This window comes from Capricornis sumatraensis, chromosome 19 (genome assembly GCF_032405125.1).
Source record: "Capricornis sumatraensis isolate serow.1 chromosome 19, serow.2, whole genome shotgun sequence".
NCBI lineage: Eukaryota > Metazoa > Chordata > Mammalia > Artiodactyla > Bovidae > Capricornis > Capricornis sumatraensis.
Genome location: NC_091087.1, coordinates 65,636,127 through 65,660,757, shown reverse-complemented (window position 1 = coordinate 65,660,757; position 24,631 = coordinate 65,636,127). Strand labels below are relative to the sequence as shown.

The window sequence follows — 24,631 nt, the reverse complement described above, 5'->3', positions numbered from 1 at the left end:
TGCAGATTGGAACCTTTGAAGGCCTTCGATTAAGAAAGGCAATTCTACACCCCTGCATTCTCCCTTTCTTCCCAGAGGGGAAGACAGCTTGCTGGCAGTGGCCGCAGCCCAGCCAGGGCTCCTTGAGATCCTGAGGCAGTAAGGTGAGCAGCTTATTAAGGGCCATGTCCAGACGGATGAATGAGGAGGCTGGCAGGAGCCAGGGCTCTTGGCTACCCGGCAGCTCCCACAGCGGTGGGCTCCCCCACTACCACCTGCTCATCTCCGGTCTTTCCCACCTAACCTCTAGCCAGCCCATAAGAGGGAAGGGAGAAAGAAGTCAAAGACAGCCTCAAAGCGCTTGTCTGCTCTGCTCAGCTGGAGCCTGGCTGCATCGCTGGATCCTGCTTCCAGGGTGTGTTAGGGATGACGAGACAGCTTCTTGGTCCTCCCAGACCCTCGTCTTGCTCAGTGTCTGTCCGGGTGGGGCTAGCGGCAGAACCCTGCAGGGTTGCCCCCCAGAAGGCAGGCAGTCCTGGCCCTGAGGGAGGTAAGGGGCCCTGCAACTTGGGCTTCATGCTGATGGCTACAGGCCCCTGTCTAGACTTTGGCATTAAAGTCTTGTTTCTCAAGTTCGCGGTGAGAAAGCACTCCAGCGTGAATGTTTCGAAGTACACTGGAGATCTTCAGGTTGGCCTCAGTTCACCACCTCAAGTGCAGTCCAGCAGCTGACTGGACTTGATTTTTTATAGAACTGGTAAGACCTTGAGCTTGAGCTTTTCCTCCCCTGCAGACAGGCACTGCCTCCAGGGAAAATAAACCAAAGGACATTTTTTTACCCAACAACAGAATGTCAGCACTGGCAGGAACCTCCTCCAGATGAAGATTTGGACCCAGAGATGGGTAGTGACCCGTGCAATGTCTCAGAACTGGGGGTAAAGCCAGTTCTGGCGTCCTTGCCCAGAGTTAAAACACTGGATCCTCCGTGAAAATAAATATTAAAAATATTATCACCAAGTTACCAACAGTCCATAGTGAGTAGGCCTTATTCCCAGTGCCTTTGCCCCAAAGGCAGCAATGTTCTCTTAACTATAGTCTAAATCGCTTAAAAAACTGAAAAGCCGTAATGTTCCATTCAGAATGCAGTCCCGTTAGGTGACAGGCTCCACTGCATGGCCTAGAATTAATCAATGTTTATCGGCTGCATAAAGGATGTTGTAGTGGGATGTTTTATAGAGCAGGTACACGGAGGGGGTGGCAGCCTCGGGGAACACGTGGTGGTTCAGGGCCGTGTCCATCTCGTCCACGTACTCCACCTGAAGGGCGATGTTCAGGGCCTGGGACAGGGCTGTGATTTGGATGTGGTCACACTCCATGGCCATGGGCTCCACTTCCTGCAAAAGCCACAAGGAGAAAACCCAGCTGAGGATGCAGGCCCAGGAGAGGACAGGTGAGAGGTCCCACCCTGGCTTTTTGCCCAGTTGCAGAGCTCAAAACCTCTGCAACTGTGCGATGGTCTCCACAGCAGGCCTTGAGGCAGATGTCGACATACGCATTTTCTAGAGAAGGAAACGCAGGCTCAGTGAGGAAGGAACAGACAGAAGTCACCAGAATTAAAAGGTTTGAATCTAGATCTTTTTGATTCTGGTCCCCTCGTATGTCAGAAGAACACACTACTTTGAAGAATCTGGAGAGGAGAGCAGGAGTTTTTCAGCTTGGGCTTTCTAATGCATAAGGAACCTCAGAGCAGAAAGGGACTCTATCATAAAGGGTATTCAAGCTTAGGTGCTTAAAGAGGGCTGGGCGAGCAAGTGAGTGAGTCAGTGGAGACAGGCGGAGATGGTGACAAGCTGGCTAGTGAGTCCAGTAACTCAGGCAGCTGCCACTTAGCTCCTGCTGATTGTTGCCATGCAAGAATAAAGCCTGGGGAGCTGGATCTGATTTTTCCAGAGAAATCCAGACATCCATATAAAAACTGCACAACGTTTAAATGGTTGGCAGTCCTTTCAGGTAAACACCACACATCATAAAATATGTCCTGGAGCAAAGATGACTCGGGTTGCTACTCTGTCATTTTGTAAACAGTCCAGTCCAAAGGCCCTCTGATGAGACAGTCTGAGGCTCAGAGAGGGAAGGTGACTTGCCCAAAGCCACACAGCTCAGGCAGCTGAAGGACAACCTGTTCAGTTTGCTAATCTAATCTAATGCTCTGAATTGCCATGTAGACGTGACCCCCCAGGCCCCTGATAGGGAATGTTGGTGTTAAGGTCTCTTAAGGAGAGAGGGATGAGAGCAGAGCCCAGGGCTGGAGGCCACATCCCAGGCCGGGGCCCCGAGGACCTACATGAGCGCAGAAGTCTTTGATGTCCATCTCCTCATCAATGAAATGTCGGAAGAAGTCTGCACGATTCCTGATGAAGGCGGAGGTCAGCAGGCGCAGGAACTGCACAATTCGGTCTGAGAAGCTCTGGTCGTTGAACACCTTCAGCAGGCTGGACACGGAGCCGTCCTTCTCCACCAGCTCTACCACGCTGTAAAACTGCCCCCCCGGGCCCTCAGCTGGGGGCCAGGCAGGCCCTCTCCCTCCCTCCACGAACCTTGCTCCTTGAAATTTCCACCTTGAAGTCCTCAAGTTGAGGCACCAGAATCAATCCATCAGAGATCTCGCCAAAGCTAAGTGACAGGGTTAGAGACACTCTGTAGTGAGTCCCTTGACCCCGAGTCTCCCTCCTCACTGCCGTGACTGCGATTCTTACATACAGATTCAGAAGTGAGAGTCCTCCAGCCCCGCACTGCCCTCACTAGTGGGGTCAGGGTTGAGGTGGGGAGGCTGGGGGAAGTTTCCAGCCTGACAGCTACCGTTCCAAAGGAGGTGCCTCCTCCCAGAGGAAGGGCAGAGCCTTGGGCTCCCTGGCCTCTCGATGTCCCCACAGGCAGGAAGCAGCCCTCAGTCTTCTGTCTGCTCTGCCAGCCCTGAGGAAAGCTGAGCCCCTCAGCCATCGTGCCTGGGGTTAACTCACAGCATTGAAGAAGTTTCGGAAAGTGTGCTCCTCGAAGCCAGCTGCCAGGAGGTCATTGGGGGTCTGCAGTACACGCTCTTTGAACCTGAAGGGGAAAGCCGGTGCCTTCAGGGAAAGGCAGAGGCACCTCTGTGACCGTCAGCTGTCATCTCACTCCCCACTCCACCCCCACACACCTGAGAGTCACTGGAGGTGGGTCATATACCCATTTCGCAGATGAGAAAATTGAGGTACCACCCATTCCAAAATATATTGATTCTATCTTCCAAAGGTCTCTTGACTGTCCCATGGTTCCTGGGGCATCAATACCATCTCTGGCCTGATGACGCCCAGCCTTCCCTCCCTCCTGGTCCCCACTCCACAGGGACTGTAAGAGTGACCTGCTGCAGCCTTCTCCCTCAGGTCACAGGTTCTCAGCACCAGGGTCCCGGAAGGGCCCCTGCCAAGCTCACCAGCCACATCTCCAGTCCAGTCCACAGCCTCCCTCATGCCCTACAGCCACTCCCCCTTCGCATCTTCACCCCTTGACATCTACTGTCCCCTTGGCCAGGCACACTCTTCTCAGAGATGGGCTGGACGTAAAAAACATTGTTTTTTTAAAAAAACAAGAGTCTCATCTATGCTCATGAGGTTATCATTGTTGTGTGTGGACGGTGGAAATACAATCTGGACTATAGGGTATGTTGCATACGTCTTCCCTACTCCCTGTTCAGTGAACCCATGATGGTAGCTTGAAAACAAAATATCATGACAAGAGGATTTAGACCACAGAAATCAACTCACACGACAGATCAGGCCTCCCGGCCAAACAGCCATTAAACCTTTGCCAGCACTAACCTACCACAGGATCCGGTCCAGGGACCCCTCCTCTTGTCACTGCAGGCCGCCTACGGGCACAGCCCCGTCTGGGACGTGTCCTGAGCCCTGGGGACGGCGAGGAGCTGCCCCAGGACACGGAGATCAGCAGCAGAGACGAGACAGTCCAAGGGACGGTCCACAGGAGGGAACCCCTTCCACACAAGAAGGGCCGAGTAGAGAGGCTCGGGGGACCAGCTGGCTCGGGCCTAACTGCAGCCCGGCCCCTGGGAGGGGAGCCCAGGCTCCAGTGAGGACGCGGCGGGGGTTTTCATGAGAGACTCAAGGCACAAGGAGAAAGCCCTGGGAGGCATAGGTGCCCGGTGGGAGGGCAAGGGGAGGAGAGGCTGGTCTGAAGCGGAATCATCTCATACTGTGGAAGCTGAGGCACTTTTATTTTTGCTGAAAGGCAGCCTGCCCCTGGCTGGGCCGGCGTCTCAGCCCGTTTTGGCCAGGGCAGGTGTGGGAAGGAGCACGTTGCGGGGGGCTGCATCCCTGCTGCTAAGTCGCTCTCTGGCTTTATAAGGCTCCCCTTCTGTGCAGGGTGGGTGATGGGGACAGGTCTCCACGGCGGGCTGCGAAGGCCTCTCTGGCCACTGTTCCCGTGAGCCCGACATGCACAGCTTGGCTCCCAACTTTCCTGCCTGCAAACCCTCCCATCACTGGCCACATGCCCATCGCATCCCCATGCTCATTCCTCACCAGTTCCTGCGGGCCTCACAGTGCCAGCCCTGGGGACACAGAGACACATGGGCCCAGTCTAGTGGGGGACAAACACTCAGGACAGGACTCCTGCCCCGACGAGGTAAGGGAGGGGAAGGAGGATAGTGTCCGGACTTAGAGCGTAGATCCCCTCTTGGCCACACACTTGCCTTGCGCAAGTCATGTAACCTATCCGCAGCTCGGTTTACTCATCTGTAAAATGGGGTGACACCAGCCTGGTACTTCCCACTGGACCCCACCTGGATGGCTCCCAGGCATTTCAGACTTGGCAACCTGGAGCTCCTGATCTTCCCCAGCCTCCCTGTGCGGCACGGGCTTCTCAGTCCTGATAACTCAGGTCAAACGCCCAGCACTCAGCCTCGACTCTCCGCTCACGCGCCCCACTCCAGCCACGAGTGGATCCTGTGGTGCCACCTCCACCCACTCAGGCCGCCTCTACGACCTCTCCTCTGGGCTCTCCTAGATCACGCCTCCGCTGCTCTCAGACGCCATCATTTGTGCGTGTGCCTGGTTTTCCCTGCACATAGCAGCCTGCACGTCAGGCCTTGTGCTCTGCCAAACCCTCTGTGCCTCTATCTCATTCAGGCCAATATTCGAGGTCCATGAGGCCCATGAGGCCTTACCCCACCTGCCCCCGCTATGTCTCCAACCCCTACTTAAAACTGCAGCCCCTAGCCCTGGACAACCTGGCTGCCTTTCCTGCCTGGTTTTCTTCCCACAGCACTTCCCCCATCTGACACACCAAGTACTGCCCGTGTCCCCTGTCCCTCGTTCCCGGTTAGGACGCAAGCTCGACAGGCAGAGCGGTTTGTCTCTCCTGTTTGCTGCTGCACCCCCGGGGCCCACAGCACAGTCGGCATGTGGCACCCACTTGGGTGATGGCTGCAGGGAGCAACGGTGCCCCAGAAGGAGGGTAGAGTAGAAACCCGCTCAGCAGAGGAGTCCTGGCACCAGGGTCCACAGATCAACCCCATGTGCTCTGTGACCCGCGGCCACTCTGCACTCTTCCCTGGTGTGTGTGTGGGAGGGCATCTGATGAGGAAGCCTGGGATCTTCATGGATCCTCTAAGATCCTGTGAGACCTCCAAGGTTAAGGAAGCGGGTCTCAGCATCTTGCTACTACTCCTTGTTACCCAGCAGCACCGGCGGCTTCTCCGGGAGCTTGTGAGAAATGCGGAGTCCCCGGCCCCAGCCGTACAGAACTGGAATCTGCATCTGAAGACGATCCCAGGGCGTCTGCACAAATGCTGACGTCTGAGAAGGCCCGAATGAAGCCGAACCCCGGGGGTCGAAGGGAAGATCATGTCCCAGCTGCAGGACAGAAGGGCCTAGGACGGCATCAACTCCAGATCCAGGCTGATCAGGTAGACGCCTGGGTTACACACACTCACTTCCAAGGTCAGCTAAAGCGATCCAGAACAACGGGCAATGCTTCTTTGTTTTCTCCTTGGAGTGAGGCTTCAAGAACATAGCCAAGGCAAAACTCACCTCACCCAGGCACACTCAGATCAGAGAGTTGAAAATGCCCCCTAGGTCATTTGTCCCATCCCCAGCCAGCCCCTTTGCTGCCCTCACTTCCACCACGAGGGCCGCTGGGCATCCCCTCGATGTCAAAGCCACCACTCACTCCCTGGGCTAAGCAGGCTGTGCTGAGACCAAACCCTCAGGGAGGTTCAGGGCCAGTCGACGCAGCAGAAGCACAGCCCGCCCGGCATCCCACACGTGGCACTCACTTGAGGATCTCCCTGCTCTTGCCCAGCAGAGACTCCAGGTAGGAGTAGCCCAAGGCCCGGTAGAAGCAGTTGCCATCCCCCTTGGTCTTGCGGATGGTGGTGAACCTTTTGCTGAGTTCCTGCAGGGGACAGAGGAAATGTGGGCATCCGTACCAACAGAACCCCCATCGAGTCCTGTCAGGGGTGGGGTTCCACCTCCCCCAGGCAACATCTGCTCCCTCCTCTCAGACTGGAGGCCCTCCATGGTGTCCCAACTCTTATCCCACAAAAATAAAAATAAGTGGAGTGCGACCTGCGGGAGACACTGTGAACGGGGAGCCGTGCCCCACTCTGAGGAGCCTACAGGCTAGGGGGATGATGGACGGTTGGACGACTGTCACAGGAGGACAGGGGATGCACCAGGGTGCCGTGGAGCAGTGGCAGCTACACCAGACTTCAGCAGTCCAGGAAAACTTCCTGGAGGAATCGCACCGAGAGAAGTGGTGTGCCTGGTGGGGGCAGCGAGGGTGCATGTGACTGTGAGGTGGGCCAGGAGGCTGCACAGGCAGTAGGAAAGGCCTCCTCGGACATCGCCAAGCAGTCTGGCCAGTCCTCCAAGCGGTTCTTAAGAGGTGTGGTGTCCCCATGGCACCTGCTCCAGTTCTGCTCTGAGCTGTCAGCTTCTGCCGCGGCTGCCTCCCGGGCCTGCCTATGATCAGGATTCTGACGGCCCAGTGTGGTTTCTAAGGGATGAGGGAGTCCCTGCTCCCACCAGGGTGGAGCTGACGGCCCCCTAGAGGCAGGCTGTAGGGAGGGGTGTGCTCCCTGGAGAGCCAGCCCATCTCCCAGAGGATGCGATGTGCAGCCCAGCTCTCACTCCTGCCCCAGGAAGGGCTCCCGGCGGCCACAGGAGACAGTCCTGCCCAAGTGCAGGTGGCCAGGGGGCAGTAGGGGGACACCCAGGTTCCTCCTAGTCCCGTAACCATTCCTGCATCCTTCAGCCATCTCTCCTTTGTCAGAGTCCAGCCAGAGTGGGCCTTCTCACCAGAGAGCTGCTCACAGAGTGGTTACAAATACTACTTTTATGAGCTGAGGCTGTTCGGCCCAAGTGCCGGCTCCTCCACGCATGCGCGGTAGAATTGTGGGCCAGCCATTTAATTTTTGTAACTTGGTTCCCTCCGCTGTGAAATGTGGGTAATAAGAGTCCTGACCTTGCAATCCTGTAATGAGGTCAAAAACTGCTGGTTGTTTTTTCTTTTTTTGCAACTAAAGGATTTCTCACTAAGGTAAATATGCTCAACACTGCATTATTCTGGGAGGCTTTAATTTGTCCAGGAACCTGGTCCAAAGGCAAAGCCTTTTTACCTTCAAAGTGGTACCTTTGTCTCTGCTCCCAACTCCAGCCCATTTCATCTAGGCTCCCCTCCTCCTGACCCTCTGCCTTACCTGGATTTTCCTCTGGTAGATTCTGTTTTCAGGATGATCCCGAAGAATTGATAGAATGTCACATTTTTCTGATATTAGGTTGAAAGATGTTTCACTCTGAAAGACAGAAAAAAGGAGCAAAGCTGTGACAATTTCAAAAGCAACTGCAGGACTTTCACCAATAGAAAGCCCACCGCGTGCTGGCTGCAAGATGTTACCTTCCCTGGACAGAAGCACCTGCGAGTATGTGACTAGCAGCCCAGAAGCCAGGGTCCCCGGCAGGAGTCAGGGTCAGCCCCATCGTGAAAGGCATTATCATCTTGTAAGTTCTTTCGTTTTAAATTTTTTGGAAATATTTATTTAGTTGGCTGTGCTGGGTATTAGTTGCAACATGTGAACTCTTAGCTGTGGCATATGGGATCTAGTTCCCTAACCAGGGATCGAACCTGGAACCCTGGCATTGGCAGTGCAGAGTCTTAGCCCCTGGACCACCGGGGAAGTCCCTCATCTTGTAATTTCTGAACTGACTCATTTTATAGACTACAATACATCGGTGCACAAAAATAAATGCAAAATGGTTTAAAGACTTAAATGTAACACCCGAAACCATTAAACCTCTAGAGGAAGACACAGGCAGCATGCCGTTTGACGTTGGTCTTAGTCGTATTTTTGGGGGGATCTGTCTCCTCAGGCAAGGAAAACACAAACAGAAACAAACAAATGGGACTACATTAAAACAAAAAGCTTTTCATCCAGGAATCTGTGCGTGTAAACTCGCCTCTTCTGAACATTTCATACAAATGGAATCATATGATTGGTCTTTTATGACTGATTTCTTTCACTTAATGTATTTAAGGAGCATCCATGTTGTACCACATATCAGTACTTGTTTCCTTTTTGTTGTCAGATAATATTCTATGGTATAGTATCCCATATTTTGTTCCATTTGTCAGTTGATGGATTTTGGGGTTGTTTCCACTTTGGGGCTATTATGAATAAAGTTACTATGAATATTCCTATTTAGAAATAGCAAAGAAACTTTCAACAAAAGGAAAAGGCCACTTACTGAAAAGAAGAAGATATTTGCAAATGATATATCTGAATAAGGAGTTAATACCCAAAATATAGAAAGAATTCATACAACTCAACATCAAAGACACAAACAACCCAATTGAAAAATGGGCAGAGGATCCGCACAGATACTTTTCCAAAGAAGACATGTGGATGGCCAACAGGTCCATGAGAAGATTTTCAACACCGTTAACCATCAGGGAATCAAAACCACAATGAGGTATCCCCTCACCTCTGTTAGAATGGCTGTTATCAAAAAGACAAATGACAAGGTTGGCGGGACTTCCCTGTGGCTCAGCTGGTAAAGAATCTGCCTGCAATGCAGGAGACCTGGGTTTGATCCCTGGGTTGAGAAGATCCCCTGATGAACGGAACGGCTCCCTACTCCAGTATTCTGGCCTGGAGAATTCCATGGACTGTACAGTCCACGGGGTTGCAAAAAGTTGGACACAACTGAGCAACTTTCACTTTCTAACAAGGTTGGTGAGAATGTGGGGAAAAGGGGACCCGGGGTGCATTGCTGATAGAATTATAAACTGGTATAGTCATTAAGGAAAACAGTGTGGAGATTCCTCAGACAAATTAAGACAGAACTATCATATGTCATTCCACTTCAGGGTATGTATCCAAAGAAAACAAAAGCAGGCATTAGGAAAGATACAGGCATCACTATGTTCACTGAAGCACTATTTACAATAGTCAAGATGTGGAAGCAACCTCAGTGCCCATCAATAGGTGAATGGATAAAGATGTGGTATATAATATGCAATGGAAATATTCAGTCACAAAAAAGAATGAAATATTTCTCTTTGAACCAGCATGGATGGACCTAGAGATCATCATACTGAGGAAGTTAAAATAGTGAAAGACAATATTACATGATATCACTTGCAACGTGGAATCTAAAGAAATGAACAAAACAAAAACAGGGTCACAGATACAGAGAATGAACAGGTGTTTGCCAGAGGGGAGGGGGTTGGCGGGAAGGAGAGAAACAGGTGAGTGAGATTAAGAGGTACAAAACGGAAGAGATGAGTCACGGGTATGAAGTATACAGTGAGGGGAGTATACTCAATAATCATGTAGTATCTTTGGTGACAATAACTAAGCTTACCATGGTGACCATCCTGAAGTATAGAGAACTAGTGAATCGTTATGTGGGGTAACAGGAACTAACATAGAGCTGTAGGTCAATTATACTCCAAAAACAAACTCATAGAGACAGAGATCAGATGTGTGGCTACCCGAGGCAGGGGTGGGATCACAGGGAACTGGAGGAAGGTGGACAAAAGGTTCCAGTTACAAACTTCCAGCTGTAAGATAAACAAGTACTAGGGATGTAATGTACAACATGATAAATATAATTAACAGTTGTCTATGAACGTTGTTAAGAGAGTTTAATGGCACCCCACGCCAGTACTCTTGCTGGGAGAATTCCATGGACAGAGGAGCCTACAGTCCATGGGGTCACAAAGAGTCAGACAGGGACTGAGCGACTAACACAAGAGAGTAAGTCCTAAGCGTTCTCATCAGAGGAAAAATCTTTTCTATTTTTAAAATTTTGTCTTTACAAAGATGAGGGATGCTCACCAGACGTGCAATCATTGCATGATCTACGTAAGTCAAATCTCTGTGCTGTATACCTTAAACTTACGCACTGCTGGATGTCAATAACACTGGAAGAAAAAAGAATATAGTAACTCAAGTCAACTGAGCCTCCATACTGCAAGGAGCCTCCATACTCCCCCTGTCTTCTCCTGACCTTCCTGTCTCACTCATTCATTCCTTGCTCTATTCATCCAACAATACCCAACCAGTCCGCACCAAGCACTGTGTTATTCAGTCGCTCAGTGGTGTTGGACCTGGAAACACAAGAGGTTAGACCATCTAGCACCACCTACTGGTGAAAGTTCATATCGCAGCCCATCTCTGGGTGGTCAGTTTCCACCCAGAGAGAGAAATCAGGACCTCAGTGGCACCCCACTCCAGTACTCTTGCCTGGAAAATCCAATGATGGAGGAGCCTGGTGGGCTGTAGTCCATGGGGTCACTAAGAGTTGGACACAACTGAGCGACTTCACTTTCACTTTTTACTTTCATGCATTGGAGAAGGAAATGGCAACCCACTCCAGTGTTCTTGCCTGGAGAATCCCAGGGGCGGGGTAAGCCTGGTGGGCTGCCTTCTATGGGGTCGCACAGAGTCGGACACAACTGAAGCGACTTAGCAGCAGCAGCAGAGAGTGGAGAAGTCATCTAATGGCAAAAGGAAGACCCAAGGCCAGGGGAAGGGTAGGACCCATCTGTTCTAACAGCTAATCTCCCACAGGCTTGTCTCTGCCTCATGTTTTTCCTGCTCAGACGAGGGTTCAGGGCAGTGGGAGCTGCACCCCCGTCTCCAACCCCCACTCCCCGCCCCGGGAAAGGCTCTGATTTCATCAGGAATATGATGTTAAAATATAATGTGAAAGCCGCTTGTAGTTTGTAGTTAAAATAAGTAGCCTTGATGAGAACCTACTGTATGGCTCAGGGAACTCTCCTCAATGCTCTGTGGTGGCCTAAAAGGGAAGGAAATTTTGAGCATAACCTTACTAGCGTGTGAATGAGCACAGCTTGGCCAGTCTTTGGCACTGCCAAAGAATAAGTCCCATTATTTACCTACCTACGTCAGTAAAGAAAAGTCTTGTTTTTTTACACACAGCTGACTTAGAATGCTGGCTTGGGTCTTTTTAAATGAAGGATGATGACAAGAGAGCACAGCTGTATTGAACACTCGCACTTGGACTGCCCCCCCCCCCCCATATAACCCAACAAACGGTGAGGGAAAAGGCACAAACTCAGTTCTATTTGATGAGCAGTTTCTGAGACAATGTCACTGGCAGAGTGGAAAGCAGTATAAAGAATGAATCCTAAATACGGAGCGACAAGTACTGGCTTGGCCAAAAACTTTGTTCGAGTTTTTATAACATCATATGGACACACCTGAACGAACTTTTTGGCCAACCCAATATTTCAGATGGTAGAAAACTGCCAGTCAAAATGAGAACGTGAAAGGTGGGTCAGGAAGGGCACCCACAGGCCTCATACCAGGGAAGCCTACCTGGGTTTTCCACTCGCCACAGCTGTATCATTTTTGCAAAGTAAACAGCAAGTTTACTTAGGCTATTTAAAACAGTCAATTTAAAAGGAAAACATTAAACAGCACTTTGGGGGTGGGAAGGGGCTCACACTTAGGGTTCAGGAGACCCACCATCAGCCCCAGGCGTTTTGTCAACTTTCCCCCTTTATCTCCCATCCCTGTTCCCATCCTGCCACCCCCCACCCTTTATAAGTATTCCCTATGTCTTTCAATATGTCTTTTTAAAAATACCAAGTTGTTTTATGTATGCATGCGTTTTAAATGTGCAGACAAATTATTCTATAGGTATCGTGGCCTTTTCTCTTCATTCAATACTGTTTAAGATCCACCCTTTTTGACAAATGGCGCTCAGGTTGGTTGCCCTCCCCAGCAGTGGAGCCTTGAGTTGGCTCCAGCGCCCCCTCGTGGTCCCAGGTGTGTTTACAGGGCCACTGGGAGGGGTGAGTGAGTTTCTACTTTGGTACTTTCGGAGTCCCCGCCTGGCACGTCCAGGGTGACTCAAGTCAGCCCAAGTGGCCCCCGCCCCACTTACCATAAGCATGGCCCTGGTCACATGGCTGGAAGAACAGCCTCAGCTCACTGGCCCATAAACCAAGTACAGTACTCTGCATTTGACCTTGCCTGACTGTAATTGGTGGTTTTTTAAATGGTGGCCAAAAATTTCCAGGGTGTTATGGGACAGGGACTGGCCTCGCCTGACAATGTTGCGTCAGACCTCATCAGGTCACTTAAAAGGATTTTAGCCTTTAGCTGCTGATTTGCAAACAGGTGCTAATGAATTAGGTCAGGCAGATAGCACCTCTACTCTGAAACAGTTTTGAGCTGCTAAGCGGAAGAATATATTTCAAAGTGGAGAAGGATGTTTCTCTAATCACTGACTCCTCCCCAGAGACCCCGGGAACTAACCAGATGCACTAGAATGGGGGCTTGGTGTTTAGACCAGATCTGAGTCCTTGTCGGGGTCCTCTCATCTCCTACCTTTGGAGACTATAGAACCAGCACCTCACCACCTACTGGGGTCCTGCTGACCCTGCCCTTGATCCCCACCCCGCGTCCAGACACCGCCCACCTCCAAATGGAGGGAAGGCAAGTTCCCCTCTGCTTCCCTCGGTTTTCTTGCCAAAGCCTCTACACGTCTAGAACCTGTCCACATAGCCCCAAGAGTTCCTCAACCAGCCTGAGACCAACGAAAAACCAGGTTGACCCCAGCCCTCCACCCCTACCCTCATCCACGGATCCTGCCCCACGGGGGTGGCATTTGAAGTCCCGAAGGCTTCCAGTAAAGATGTGACCCGCCAGGGCCCAAGGGAGGGCCCATTGCCAGGGCGATGTCAGAAATTGCTCCCCACAGCTGCTGCCTGCCCCCTCCCTGCCCATGGGAACCCCACGCGCCCAGCACTGTGCGAGCGCCTCCAGGGACCCCCCCCCCCAGGAGATAATGGGGTAACAAGGAGCTGTGGGGCAGGGAGGGGCCAGACTGAAAGGACTGGGCTCTGGCAGCTCGGGCCCGCAGACCTTAAGGCTCTGACCCACAACATGTGTGAACCACGCCCGCCCACTGCCCCTCCAGTGAGTTCTCCATGGGCCCCTCCTGGAACAGGTACAGCTCAGGGTTGGAAGCCAGCCCCAGTGAGCTTTCAGGAGAGGTGATACGAAGCTCCACGGAGACGGGGTCCCTTGTCACTTCTGTCACCGTACTCCTGGAACATCTGCTGGTCCCCAGCAGGCACGACATACCCACTGATTGATGCGTTACCTTTGCTGGGAGGTCACCGTATGCCAGGTGCTGGGGATAATCTCACTTAAGCCTCACGGTAGCTCTGTTTCACATGTAGAAACTGAAGCCCAGAGAGGTCAAGTTGCTGGTCTCAAGTCACACAGTGAAGCGATTCAGGAAGAAACTGGGACCCTGGTCCCCCAGCACATTAAAGGTATTCCACAGACCTGGTGCCTTTCTGGCCCTCTCGCCCTCCATGAAGAGAGCCCACCTGGCCCTCAGCTGTGCTCTGTCGTCACTTCCTGATGGCTCCTTAATAGCCAGGCCTCAGGCTCACGCCTCTACCTATAACCCCCCTCCCCCACCCATGATGTATCCTGCGGTGCCTCTGTGGGCACCCCTGGCCCAGGCTCTGAGGTGCTGGTGGGCCTCTCCTGGGTCCACCCTGAGGCCTGGTGGGCAAGGCCAGCCCTTGGCCTGCCCGACCTCCCTCTGAGGCTGCTCTGCTGGCGGGGCTGACCCCAGGCCGTGACTCAGCCTTGTTAACCAGGCCCAGACTCCCAGAAGCCACAACTCAGTGCATGGTCTGACCTCAAGCTACCAACTCCTCCACAGCAGGGGCCAGAGCCTGCAGCCTCACCACCAGTGGGGCAGGACCCAGAATGCAGTCCGCCGCCCCTCTCAAAAGGTCCCTGTCATTTCTAGAGGCTCCCCGTGGCTCCAAACCTGGCCTTGCCTGCCTAGTGCTGGGGTCTCCATAGCGGGCTGTTTGCAGGGGCTGGAAGGAAATGCCTTTTAATCTGATTTTTACTGGAGTATGGTTGCTTAACAATGTTGTGTTCGTTTCTGCTGAACAACAAAGTGAATCAGCCACAGGTATGCATATATCCCCTCCCTCCCACAGCCCCCACCCCCGCCTCCACCGCAGGTCATCACAGAGCACCGGGCGGAGCTCCCTGTGCTAAACAGCAGCTTCCCACTCGCTATCTGTTTTACATACGGTAGCGTATATATGTCAATTCTATTCTCCCAATTTGCTCCACCCTCCCATGCTCCCCCACCACCCCATGACCACGTGTTTGTTCTCTATGTCTGTTTCTATCCCTGCCCTGCAAATAGCTCATCAGCACCATTTTTCTAGATTCCGTATATACGCATTAATACACAACATTTGTTTTCCTCTTTCTGACTTACTTCATTCTGTATGACAGACTCTAGGTCTATTCACATCACTGCAAATGACCCAATTTCATTCTTTTTTATGGCTGAGTAATATTCCAGGGAATGCCGCTTTAAATGTCTACTTTAGGGTATAATCTACGATGTAGCAACCTATGGAATAATCAAACACTTTTACTGATGAGCGATCAAAAGCATTTGGAGGCCAAAGATTTAGGGGAGTGCTAGTCCTAGGGCTCTGCAGTGGCTTCCTACTGCTGCTGCAACCAATCAGTACAAACAGCGATTTAAAACAACAGGATTTAATTACATTTCTGGAGGCTCAGGGGAGAACCCACTTCCTTACCTGTGTCAGTTTCTAGAAGCTTCCTGCATTTCTTGGCTTATGAGCCCTTCCACCCACTGTCACACCTCCTTCTCACTCTGCTTCCTGCCTCTTCCTTATAAGGATCCTTGTGATCACATCATTGGACCTCCCTGGGTAATCCATGGTGCTCTCCCCATTTCAGGACCCTTAATTCACCATACCTGCAAAGCCCTTCTGCCATGTGAGGTACCCTATTCATGGGTTCTGGGATTCGGATGTGGGTGTCTCCGGGGTGCTATTACTCAGCCTACCACTCACATGCCCCATCTCTGCTGTTCAGCGCAGGAAACAGGGAAGACCCTACACCTGAGTCCCTATTGCCTCAGGTCACAGTTATTGGCTGGCCTTGCAGACAGCCCGAATTCAGATGCTGGTCCTCTTTCATCTGACACCCGGACTCTTAGCATCCTCGTAACCAACCCTCAGACCTTCACCTCCCGCCCTGACCTCTCCCTAGAGATCCAGCCTCAAACACCACCAGCCACCAGGATGTCTGACCATGATCCCCGAACTACTGCGCCCCTAACTGCCTTCTCCCTCCTCCACTGCACCCCCTCCAGGTGTCACCAGATCCTCAAAAGCCCCTCTACCCAGACAGAACTCACACTAAAGACATGGGAGGGCTCTTCCCCTCCTCTCTTCCTGCTTCAGCTCTGCTCCTGTGTCTGGCCAGAGCTGCCACCATCTGCCCCCAGGGAGGCGGCACCAGCGTCTGCCCAGTGGACCTCCTGGCTCCTGCTCCCACTCCCGTCCTCACCGTCACCCACAGCACCCAGCACAGGCTCCCACAAAGCGAACCAGCTGAGGGCGTGCCCTTCCCCAGTTCCCTCCAGTGGCTTCCTTCACTTGGGAAAAGACTCAGCCGTCGGATGACAACCGTCATCTGGCCTTGCTCCCCTCACGCTCCTGAACTCCAGCCCCAGTGACCCTCCTATGTTCCTCCAACAAGATGCACCCATTTCCACCGCAGGGCCTTTGCACATGCTGTTCCTGTGCACAGACAGATTCTCTGCCTCTTTACGTGTGTAATCACCTTCCTTGACCATCTTGTCAAAAGTTGCCCCTCCCTCAACCCCTACTGCCTTAACTTGTTTTATGTCTTCAGTGGGTTCTCTAACATATACTTTCACTTGTTGACTTGCTTTCTGTCTCTCTCCCTCCACAAGAATGTCAACTCCATGAGAGCAGGGACTTTGCTTGCTTGTCATGACCAGATTCCCCAGTGCCTGCCACACAGTAATGCTCCCAAAATGCAGAATGAGTGGATGACGGAATAGATGGATAAGCTGGTCTCTGACTCCAGCCTGACCACTTTTGGCCCTCTGTCCGCTTCACTGCCAGAGAGACCATCCAAATCAACCATCTCTTATTTGTCAAAAATACGTTATGGTCCCATCCACCACCACATTTGCAGAATAAAACCCAAACCCCATGGCGCAGCATGTGAAGCCCTTTACAGTACATTCTGACCCCTCCCTCCCAGTTTTTCTAGATTCATCTCCCCTCTCTCCATACAGACTGCTCACCATTCCCAGAATATCCCACTCTTAACCATGTTTCCAGGCCTGTAAGCACATATTTCTAGGCCTGTCCCACCCTGACTGGAATACACAATTCCCCAAATGCTTCCTGAAAACTCCTACACATCCTTTAATAACCCATTCAAAAGACCCCTTTGTGAAGCCTTCCTTGACACTCACTGCTCCCTTAGAGTGCGTGGGTTCCTGCTGTGCTCCCCAAGCCCTTAAGCTTCTTAGGTCATGACTGATAGTTCAGGAATTGCTTGTGTCCAGTTCTGTCTTGTCTCATGCAGTGAGTTCCTAAAAGAGGGCAGGCCCTTGTCTTTCTCATCAACGCCCAGCCCAGCGCGGGGCTGGACTAGGGACCCTACTGGGGGCTTGTTTGAAAAACCAAAGAACAAAGCACAGAAGGGCCCTGTGGGTTTGCTGTTCACATCTGACCCTCACTCTTCACTGAATGTTAAATGCCCTTTGAGTGAGCATGAGGCCCCTCACAACCTGCAACCTCCATCAGTGGCAGCCCCCAAACCTTGTCCTCACCCAGGCCACTGCCTTCCCAAGGGCTTCTATGTCTTCTACCTGGGACCCTTCCCAAGCTCAGTGACTTTGAAATGGATACAGAAAGAAAACACTATATGTTCCAAAGGCATTCTCCTCTGCCCACCACACACACACTCACCATCATCCATACCACACAGACTCAAAAACATCACCAGTGGGCCCAGCACGGTGCCTGGCAAACAGTAGGTGCTCACTAAATGCTGAATGAACAGACGAGAACACACCCTGCACTGCCTCTGCCCCACCCCCTCCCCATGATTCCCAGACAGACGTCTTGTTTGGTGAGTTAACCACTTCATTCTTCTCCAAGGCACCTACGCTGCCCGTCACAGGGCGTGGGCTGGTGCTCTGACTCTACCTGCCCTCTAACTTCTGTTCTCCTGAGTCCAGGGCAGATGGGAGGCTGGAGTCAGAGGCCCCACTGTGCACCACGAAGGACAGAAGATCAGGGCCCAGCCCCACCACCCCGCCATGCTCTCAGCTACCCAGTGGTGAATGGAAGGCTAGCCAGCCTTGGCTCCAGGGTGGCTAAACCCATTATTACCCTAGCCCTGGCCACTCCCTTGTGGGCGATGCAGAAACACCTCCGTGCCCTTCCAGGAGCAGAAGAGCCAGGTCAACCCTTAGGCCCTGCCTGGAAACAGGAAGTGGGTGTTTCCAGGTGCTCCAGAAGCCCTCAGCCACACCCAGCTGGTTTGTTCAGGACCGGCCGAGCCACCCATGCCACACTCAGAACGTGTCAGACCGTGACCAGGCTTTGACCTGTGCCCCAAACCAGCGGCAGCCCTCAGTGGTCAGTGACCCATTTCCTTACTCAGACCTAGGAGGGAGGAGGCTCTAAGAACCAGGCCCCTGTGCACACCCATTTCCAGGATTCTGTTGTCAGAAGGAAAGCCACGGCCAATTATCTGAACCAAGCGCTCCATGTGCATCACCTCACGTGATCCTCACAGCAGCCCATTATACAGGTGTGCAAAATAGTGCTGGGGAGGGGAAGCGACCAACCAACGCCTCTCGGGTTTCCAGGGGGTGGAGGTGAGATCACCCCTCAGGGCTGTGACCACAGGCCAAGCCACCACTCCTTATGCGTTCCAGGCTCCCTGGAGCAGGGTGGTCAGAGTTGATCAGTTTTAGGCATTCATCACACCGAGTCCTCTGCAGATTGCCTGTGCCCCTGTCTCCCCTCACCCCCAAGATGGAGTGATGTAGTGATACAAAGGAATAATTCCTGGTGGCTCAGATGGTAAAGAATCTGCCTGCAATGCTGCAGACCCAGATTCGATCCCTGGGTAGGGAAGATCCCCTGAAGAACAGAATGGCAACCCACTCCAGTATTATTGTGGGGAGAATTCCACGAACACAGGAGCTTGGTGTGCTGCAGTCCATGGAGTTGCAAGGAGTCGGACACCACTGAGCAACTAACACACACACACAGAAATACCAAGAGCACTGGCCTGGGAATCCAAGTCCACCGTGATCAGTCCCAGCCCCTCCCTCTCTGGGCCTCAGGGTCCCCGGCTGCCCAAGCCCTGAGTCTGGCCTGGCTCAGAGGGTCTCGGGCCGTTTCTGGCCCCTAATTCACGTGTCTCACAACTTGAGACAGTCTCTCCACATGGGTCCTAACTGCAAAGACCTTCTGTTGACAAGCAGGACAGAGAGGATGTCGGGCCACCCGTGGCAACCCCAGGTCCACTCGTGGGGCTTGGGAGTGGGGAGGGGTCTAATGGCTGAGCCCTCGGGTGGGTGCGGCAAGGAGCTGCGAACTGGGCGCGGGGGGGGGGGGGGGGCTAGTAACGAAAAGGAGGGGACCCTTAGCCCTGGAGCCTCCCTGTCCCCGCTGTCGGAGCGGCACATGGGAAACCAGGGACGAACGCGCCGGGGGCGGGGATCCTGGGCGCTGGGTTGGGTTCTCGTCGCTGACTGTCCACGGGAGCCTTCCAAGAAAGGACCGGGATCCCCCGGTATTCCTGGGGGACCCGAACGCAGCGGATTTGACACTGAGGGCTGAGCCTCGCGCCGGATCCCCCGTCCCGCGAGTGCACATGCGCTCGGGGGGCGACCCCGCCTACCGCGCCCCCTTCCCACCCGTCCTTCCCCGCTTTCCCTTTAGACCACTGACCATAGTGACCGGAGCCGTCGGGCCAGGTCCCGCTCCCAGCGAGGAGCGATCCGGTGCGGGAGGGCGCCGCGGGAGCCACTGGCTGGCTCCGCCGTTGGGTCGGGCGGCGGGGGCCTCGAGGGCGTGGGGACGAGTGGAGAATACACCCGACCGCTCCGCAAACCAGAGGTTAGACCTCCACTGTGTCCCAGCAAGACACACGCCCCGCGATTGACGTCTGAAGCGGGCAATCAGAAGCTGGGCCACAGGACGTCACAGAAAGTGGGTGGGACTTCACGCGCCTTCAGCCTATGCTTTAGGGTCCATTTGACAGGGTACCGCCTCCTTTTAAAGACACAGAAACCTCTTTACTAGCAAAGGAGCCCAACCCAGAAAGACAAGTCTTCGTCTGTGAAGGCTGAAGGACTTTTGACCAAAACTGCAAATTGAAGTCTTCTGAAAGATCGTCTGTGCTATGTGCTAAGTCACTTCAGTCGTGTCCGACTCTTTGCGACTCTATGGACTGTAGCCCGCCAGGCTCCTCTGTCCATGGGATTCTCCAGGCAAGAATACTCGAATGGGTTGCCATCCCCTTCTCCAGGGGATCTTCCTGACCCAGGGATCGAACCCAGATCTCCTGCATTGGCAGTCAGATTCTTTGTTGGCCCTCGTTAATTCGTCATAAGGTCGTATAAGTATAGTTTGCTCAAGATCAGAGGACAGGTGCTTAGGGAACATGAGTTCAATAATATTAAGTTACCAGCCTGCACGTGTAGCTTCTAAATAATATTTTACGCACTTCCAAACTCATGAATCAGTAGGTTGCCAGGCCACCCAATTAATGTTTGTTGAATGACTGAATTTCTACGATCGTTGATTCTGTGCCTCTGGGATTGTATGGCTATATATGAGACACAGACCACGAACCAGGCTTGGTTGACTCACCCTGTATACAAGCTCATTATTGCTGAACATCAAACAGACGAATATGTATCATTCAGAACGAATATGTATCATTCAGAGATTCAATCACTAGTCCTTGACTGCTGGAAGACAGTGCCTTGCGGGTGGGGGCAAGGGCTCCAATGAATTGTATGTACCTCTTTTATAAGTATTAATACTTCCTAGATTGTGTATTAATTCCCCCACCCAACTCTTACACATCTGCCCTTGGTACCAGGCTAGGCTCTCAAGTAGACAACATCTACATCTTCCAAGTGCATATCACTTACTCAGTGGGGAGTTTGGCATCAATCAAGACTCAAGGAGAAATAACAAAGCTATTTTTCTTTGAGCACTTACTATGTATCAAGCACCATCCTAAACTCTCAACCTATATTATCATAATTTCCTCACAACTAGTCTATGGCGGTAGGTTCTATTATCCCTGTTTCACAGATGAGGAAACTAAGGCATAGAGAAATTAAGCTACATGCCCAAATTTACCCAGCACATGGAAGGATTCAATCCTGGTCACCCTGACTCCAGAGCTGGGTTTGAATTTGTCCTGAGGAGCAATGCATGTGCTTTCAGGGGCTGTGTGCTCCTCCATGCCTTTTCTTGCATGTAGAGTTTCTGCTCTGTTTTTTTTGTTTTGTTTTGTTTTGTTTTTTTTACAGCTAAGGAAAAGCCAGAGAGGTGACAGGCTCAGTGCAGGGCTCATCTAGGAAGATGCTCAGCTGGGATGAAGCCCGGATTCTGACTCCATATCCAGTGCTCAGGGGAGACTGTGTTAGGCAGGCTTCACTTGGTGGAGGAATGATTGAGCTAGGTGTGGCTCCTGGGGGTGTGGGCGAGGAGACTTTGCTGAGAAGAGCAGGGAAGGGTCTGTGAGGGCACTGCCTGGGGCCTGGTCTCAGGCTTAACCCTTGTCAAGCCCACATCAGAGTCATTTGGGGCTTCCAGAAGGAGGGCTTCTAAGAAGGCGCCCTCATGCTGGGTCATAATAAGCCCTGAGCCCTTGTCCCATCTCCTCCTCTCCCTAGACCACAGCAGCTCCAAACCAAGCTGGCACTGGCCTGCAGAAGGAGCACAGGTAACCCTGGGGCCAGGCTGGCTCTAGACCCTGCCGCTCACGGCTGTGTAGCCTCAGGTGACTTCCAGGGCCTCCCTAAGCCACTGACTCCTCACTCAGTGAAGGAGTTGAACAATTTAGGCCATTAAACATAGATGAAAAAATATTTTTCACAGTGAAGCTTTAAAACAAAAACACAGTCTTACACAGAATCTCAGTACTATGTGTAATGGAAATTTTCCTCAACTGGGTCTTGAATGAGCAGAGAAAATGTGATCTCTTTAGTCTGTAAGTAATCAGACTTCTCTCTTAAGAGTCCCTTGGACAGCAAGGCGATCAAACCAGTCAATCCTAAAGGAAATCAACCCCGAATATTCATTGGAAGGACTGATGTTGAAGCTGAAACTCCAATGCTTTGGCCACCTGATGCAAAGAACTGACTCATTTGAAAAGACCCTGATGCTGGGAAAGATTGAATGCAGGAGGAGAAGGGGATGACAGAGAATGAGATGGTTGGATGGCATCACCAACTCAATGGACATGAGTTTGAGCAAGCTCCGGGAGATAATGAAGGACAGGGAAGCGTGGTGTGCTGCAGTCCATGGGGTCGCAAAGAGTCCGACACGACTTAGCGACTGAACAACAACAAAATCTGGTTAAAAGCAGGGGGAGGCAAAGGCTTCCAAATAGTTCAGCCATTTTCTTTCTTTCTTTTTTTCTTTTAAATATCTACTTACTTATTCTTCGATCTTCATTGCAGGATCTTTTGTTGAGGCATGCCAACTCTTCGATCAGGGATTAAATCCGGGCTCCCTGCATTGAGAGTAGAGTCTTAACCACTAGACCACCAGGGAAGTCCCTAGCCAGTTTTCAGTCTGGGTTTGAGTTGAAATCGTGAACGGTCCTTCTAGGGGCTGCCCTGTGTTCTTTCTGGAATGAACCTGCTCCACTTCTGCCTCATCTTCTCTCTCCCCCACTTCCCCACGTCCTCAATACATGAGCTTAAGAGGCTAGCTTCAAGTACCCGGAACCCTCCTCTAGGCCTCTGCTCCTCCTGGAACATTCTTTTCACAGGCTCCATTTGTCACAGTTCCCCATCCCCACCCCCATCTTTCAAATTCTGGCTCCTCCTCCACGAAGTCGTCTCAGATTCCCAGACTGGTCATGAATTCCTCTGAATTTCCGCTGCATCGTCTCTGTCCTACTATGTCCTTATCCTTTCCAACTGTGAGTTGGAAGGAACAGCAGGACATGTAATTACAAGTGTGAGCAATGGCATCAAGTGTATTTCTGTCACGACTGCCTTAGCATCACTCCTTGTGGAAGGCATTCCTCTCTGTTTCCTCATCTGTAAAGTGAGGGTATCCATACCCATCTCAAAGGGCAGGCAGGAGGACTAAATGAGATGATCTTGAAAAGTACTTGACACCGCACTCGGCATCCAGTAAGTGCCCCATATACGTGGGCCTTGCCTGGTGCTTACTGGGGCCTGAGTCTTGTTCATCTTTGCCTAAAGGGGACAGACAGGGATTTGCATGTAGTAGGAAGGAGCCTCAAGGAGGTTTGTGTCTTTGCCAGAAAGCGGGGTCGTCTACCCTCTCCCAGGTTATTTTCCCGAGACTGTGGTGGAGAGTTCTCAGGCAGCCATACCCCTGTCGGCAGGAGCTGCTTCAGCGCAGACTCACTTTCTGGTGCATGTTGCCGTCGTGGTGTTTCATGCACTTGGCCTTCTCTGCTCTGTGAGCGGCAGGCAGGGAGCTCTACAGGAAGCCCAGGACTCCCGGGTTTCCTTGCAGGATGTCAGCACCATCGTCCTGGCTGCTCCCTGCCCCTACCTCTTGCATTAGAGCCTGCAACTTTGAGCTGGAAAATCTGAGATACAAACATGCATGCTGTGTCGCCGCTGGGGAAGATCAGAAAGAATCGGATCCCTCCTCCCTTCCTCCACCTTCGGGGAATAGAGCTGTGGTCCAGCCCAGGGATCAGTGGGCTTCCCTGGCTCCCACTCCGGGGGTGAGGCTGAGAAAGAGGCCTTTATTGTTAAGAAAAGCTCTTTCCAGAAAGGACAATGGGACTTGAGGGAATTAGGGTATGGGGAGTAGCGCCTGGTTGAATAGAGAGAATTTTCTGGAACTGGGGAAGTGGTGGAATTAGGTGTCCCCGAACAAGGGGAAGCCAAGCACTCCTCCCTGAGAGGAAAGTCCTGCGTGCCTGGGGGAACGTCGGACCCTGACCTGGCTGTCCAAGACTCCTTTGGTCCCTCTCTTCAAGACACCTTGTATGTTTGGGCAAAGACTGTGACCACCGAACCAAAGGCTGCTCGCTCAACATTCGACTACGATTCACTGCCGTGAACATGCGTGCGCAGTACTCGCTGGCCTCACGCAGCTCCCTCTCTGGGGATGGTGGGGGGTGACTTCCGGCTCTCAGCCCTGCATCTGTTGCCCTAACCACACAGTGTCTACAGGGTTGGGGGAGGGCGGGAGGGAGCCCCTCAGAAGGCAGATTTCATTTTCCACCAGTCCTGGAGATGGGACACTCAGTTAATTTTAGGAGGAAAAAACAAAACAAAACAAAAAAACAAAAAGAATGTGGTGTTTCTTGTACCCGCCAGGCTGCTCGGGCTTTTCAAATGAAAGGCAAGAAAATCTGTTAGAGGGATGACTTTACAAGGCTCAGTTATACAACATAACAGCTCACTTTCCAGTTTAAACATCACCCGCAGCCTTAGGAGGCTAGTAGATAGGCCAGTTTTCCAGCCAACTGCTCATTTGTGGGTTCCTCCCAGGCCTGGGTTTTGAAAGCTAATGTTTCTTCAATTTGGATGGCAAAGGCTCTTATCTCACACAGCCTTATGAGCTAAGCAGGGAGCATGCCCAGTTTCCATGGGAGGAGAAAGGAATGGGTGTGACTGGCAGAAAGCCAAGACCACTGGGGTGGGGGGGCGGGGAGGTGGTCCTGGGCTTGGCAGGAGCTGCCTGTCCTGTCCCATCCTCACATCCTTGGGGCAGAAAGCCTGGCTCCTGAAGGAGGCTGGAACATGTCCTGGCCATGTGACCTGGGGCAGGTACAGGACTTCTGTGATGGGCAGCCTCTAAGGGCCCCCAACAACCCCACCTCCTGTGTTCATGCCCTTGTGTAATTTCCTCCCTGGGAGCGTGGGCTGGACCTAATGACTTGCTTGTGACAGGGTACAAGAGCAATGGAGTGTCATTTGAAACTAGGTTACCCAAAGACCATAGCTTCTGTCTGGCC

The 24,631-nt window shown here is 52.3% G+C and overlaps 1 protein-coding gene across 1 annotated transcript; it reads right to left on the bottom strand.

Moving 5' to 3' along the window:
- Positions 1 to 1,166: 1,166 nt before the first annotated feature.
- On the bottom strand, positions 1,167 to 23,073 carry OTUB2 (OTU deubiquitinase, ubiquitin aldehyde binding 2). The gene is made up of 6 exons (XM_068990990.1): positions 23,062 to 23,073; positions 7,736 to 7,831; positions 6,311 to 6,429; positions 3,000 to 3,084; positions 2,324 to 2,518; positions 1,167 to 1,373 (listed from the first exon to the last, which is right to left on the bottom strand). The coding sequence occupies exons 1-6, from the start codon at positions 23,071 to 23,073 to the stop codon at positions 1,167 to 1,169; spliced, it is 714 nt and encodes a 237-aa protein (XP_068847091.1).
- Positions 23,074 to 24,631: the final 1,558 nt, after the last annotated feature.

What these genes read in the sequence shown, in the direction of transcription:
- OTUB2 (XM_068990990.1), bottom strand. An exon ending in AAGAGCAGGGAGATCCTCAA is followed by an intron (nt 3,085 to 6,310) that starts GTGAGTGCCACG and finishes TTTCCCCTTCAG; the next exon opens with GTTCAAAGAGCGTGTACTGC. An exon ending in TCCGAAACTTCTTCAATGCT is followed by an intron (nt 2,519 to 2,999) that starts GTGAGTTAACCC and finishes CCGGGGGGGCAG; the next exon opens with TTTTACAGCGTGGTAGAGCT.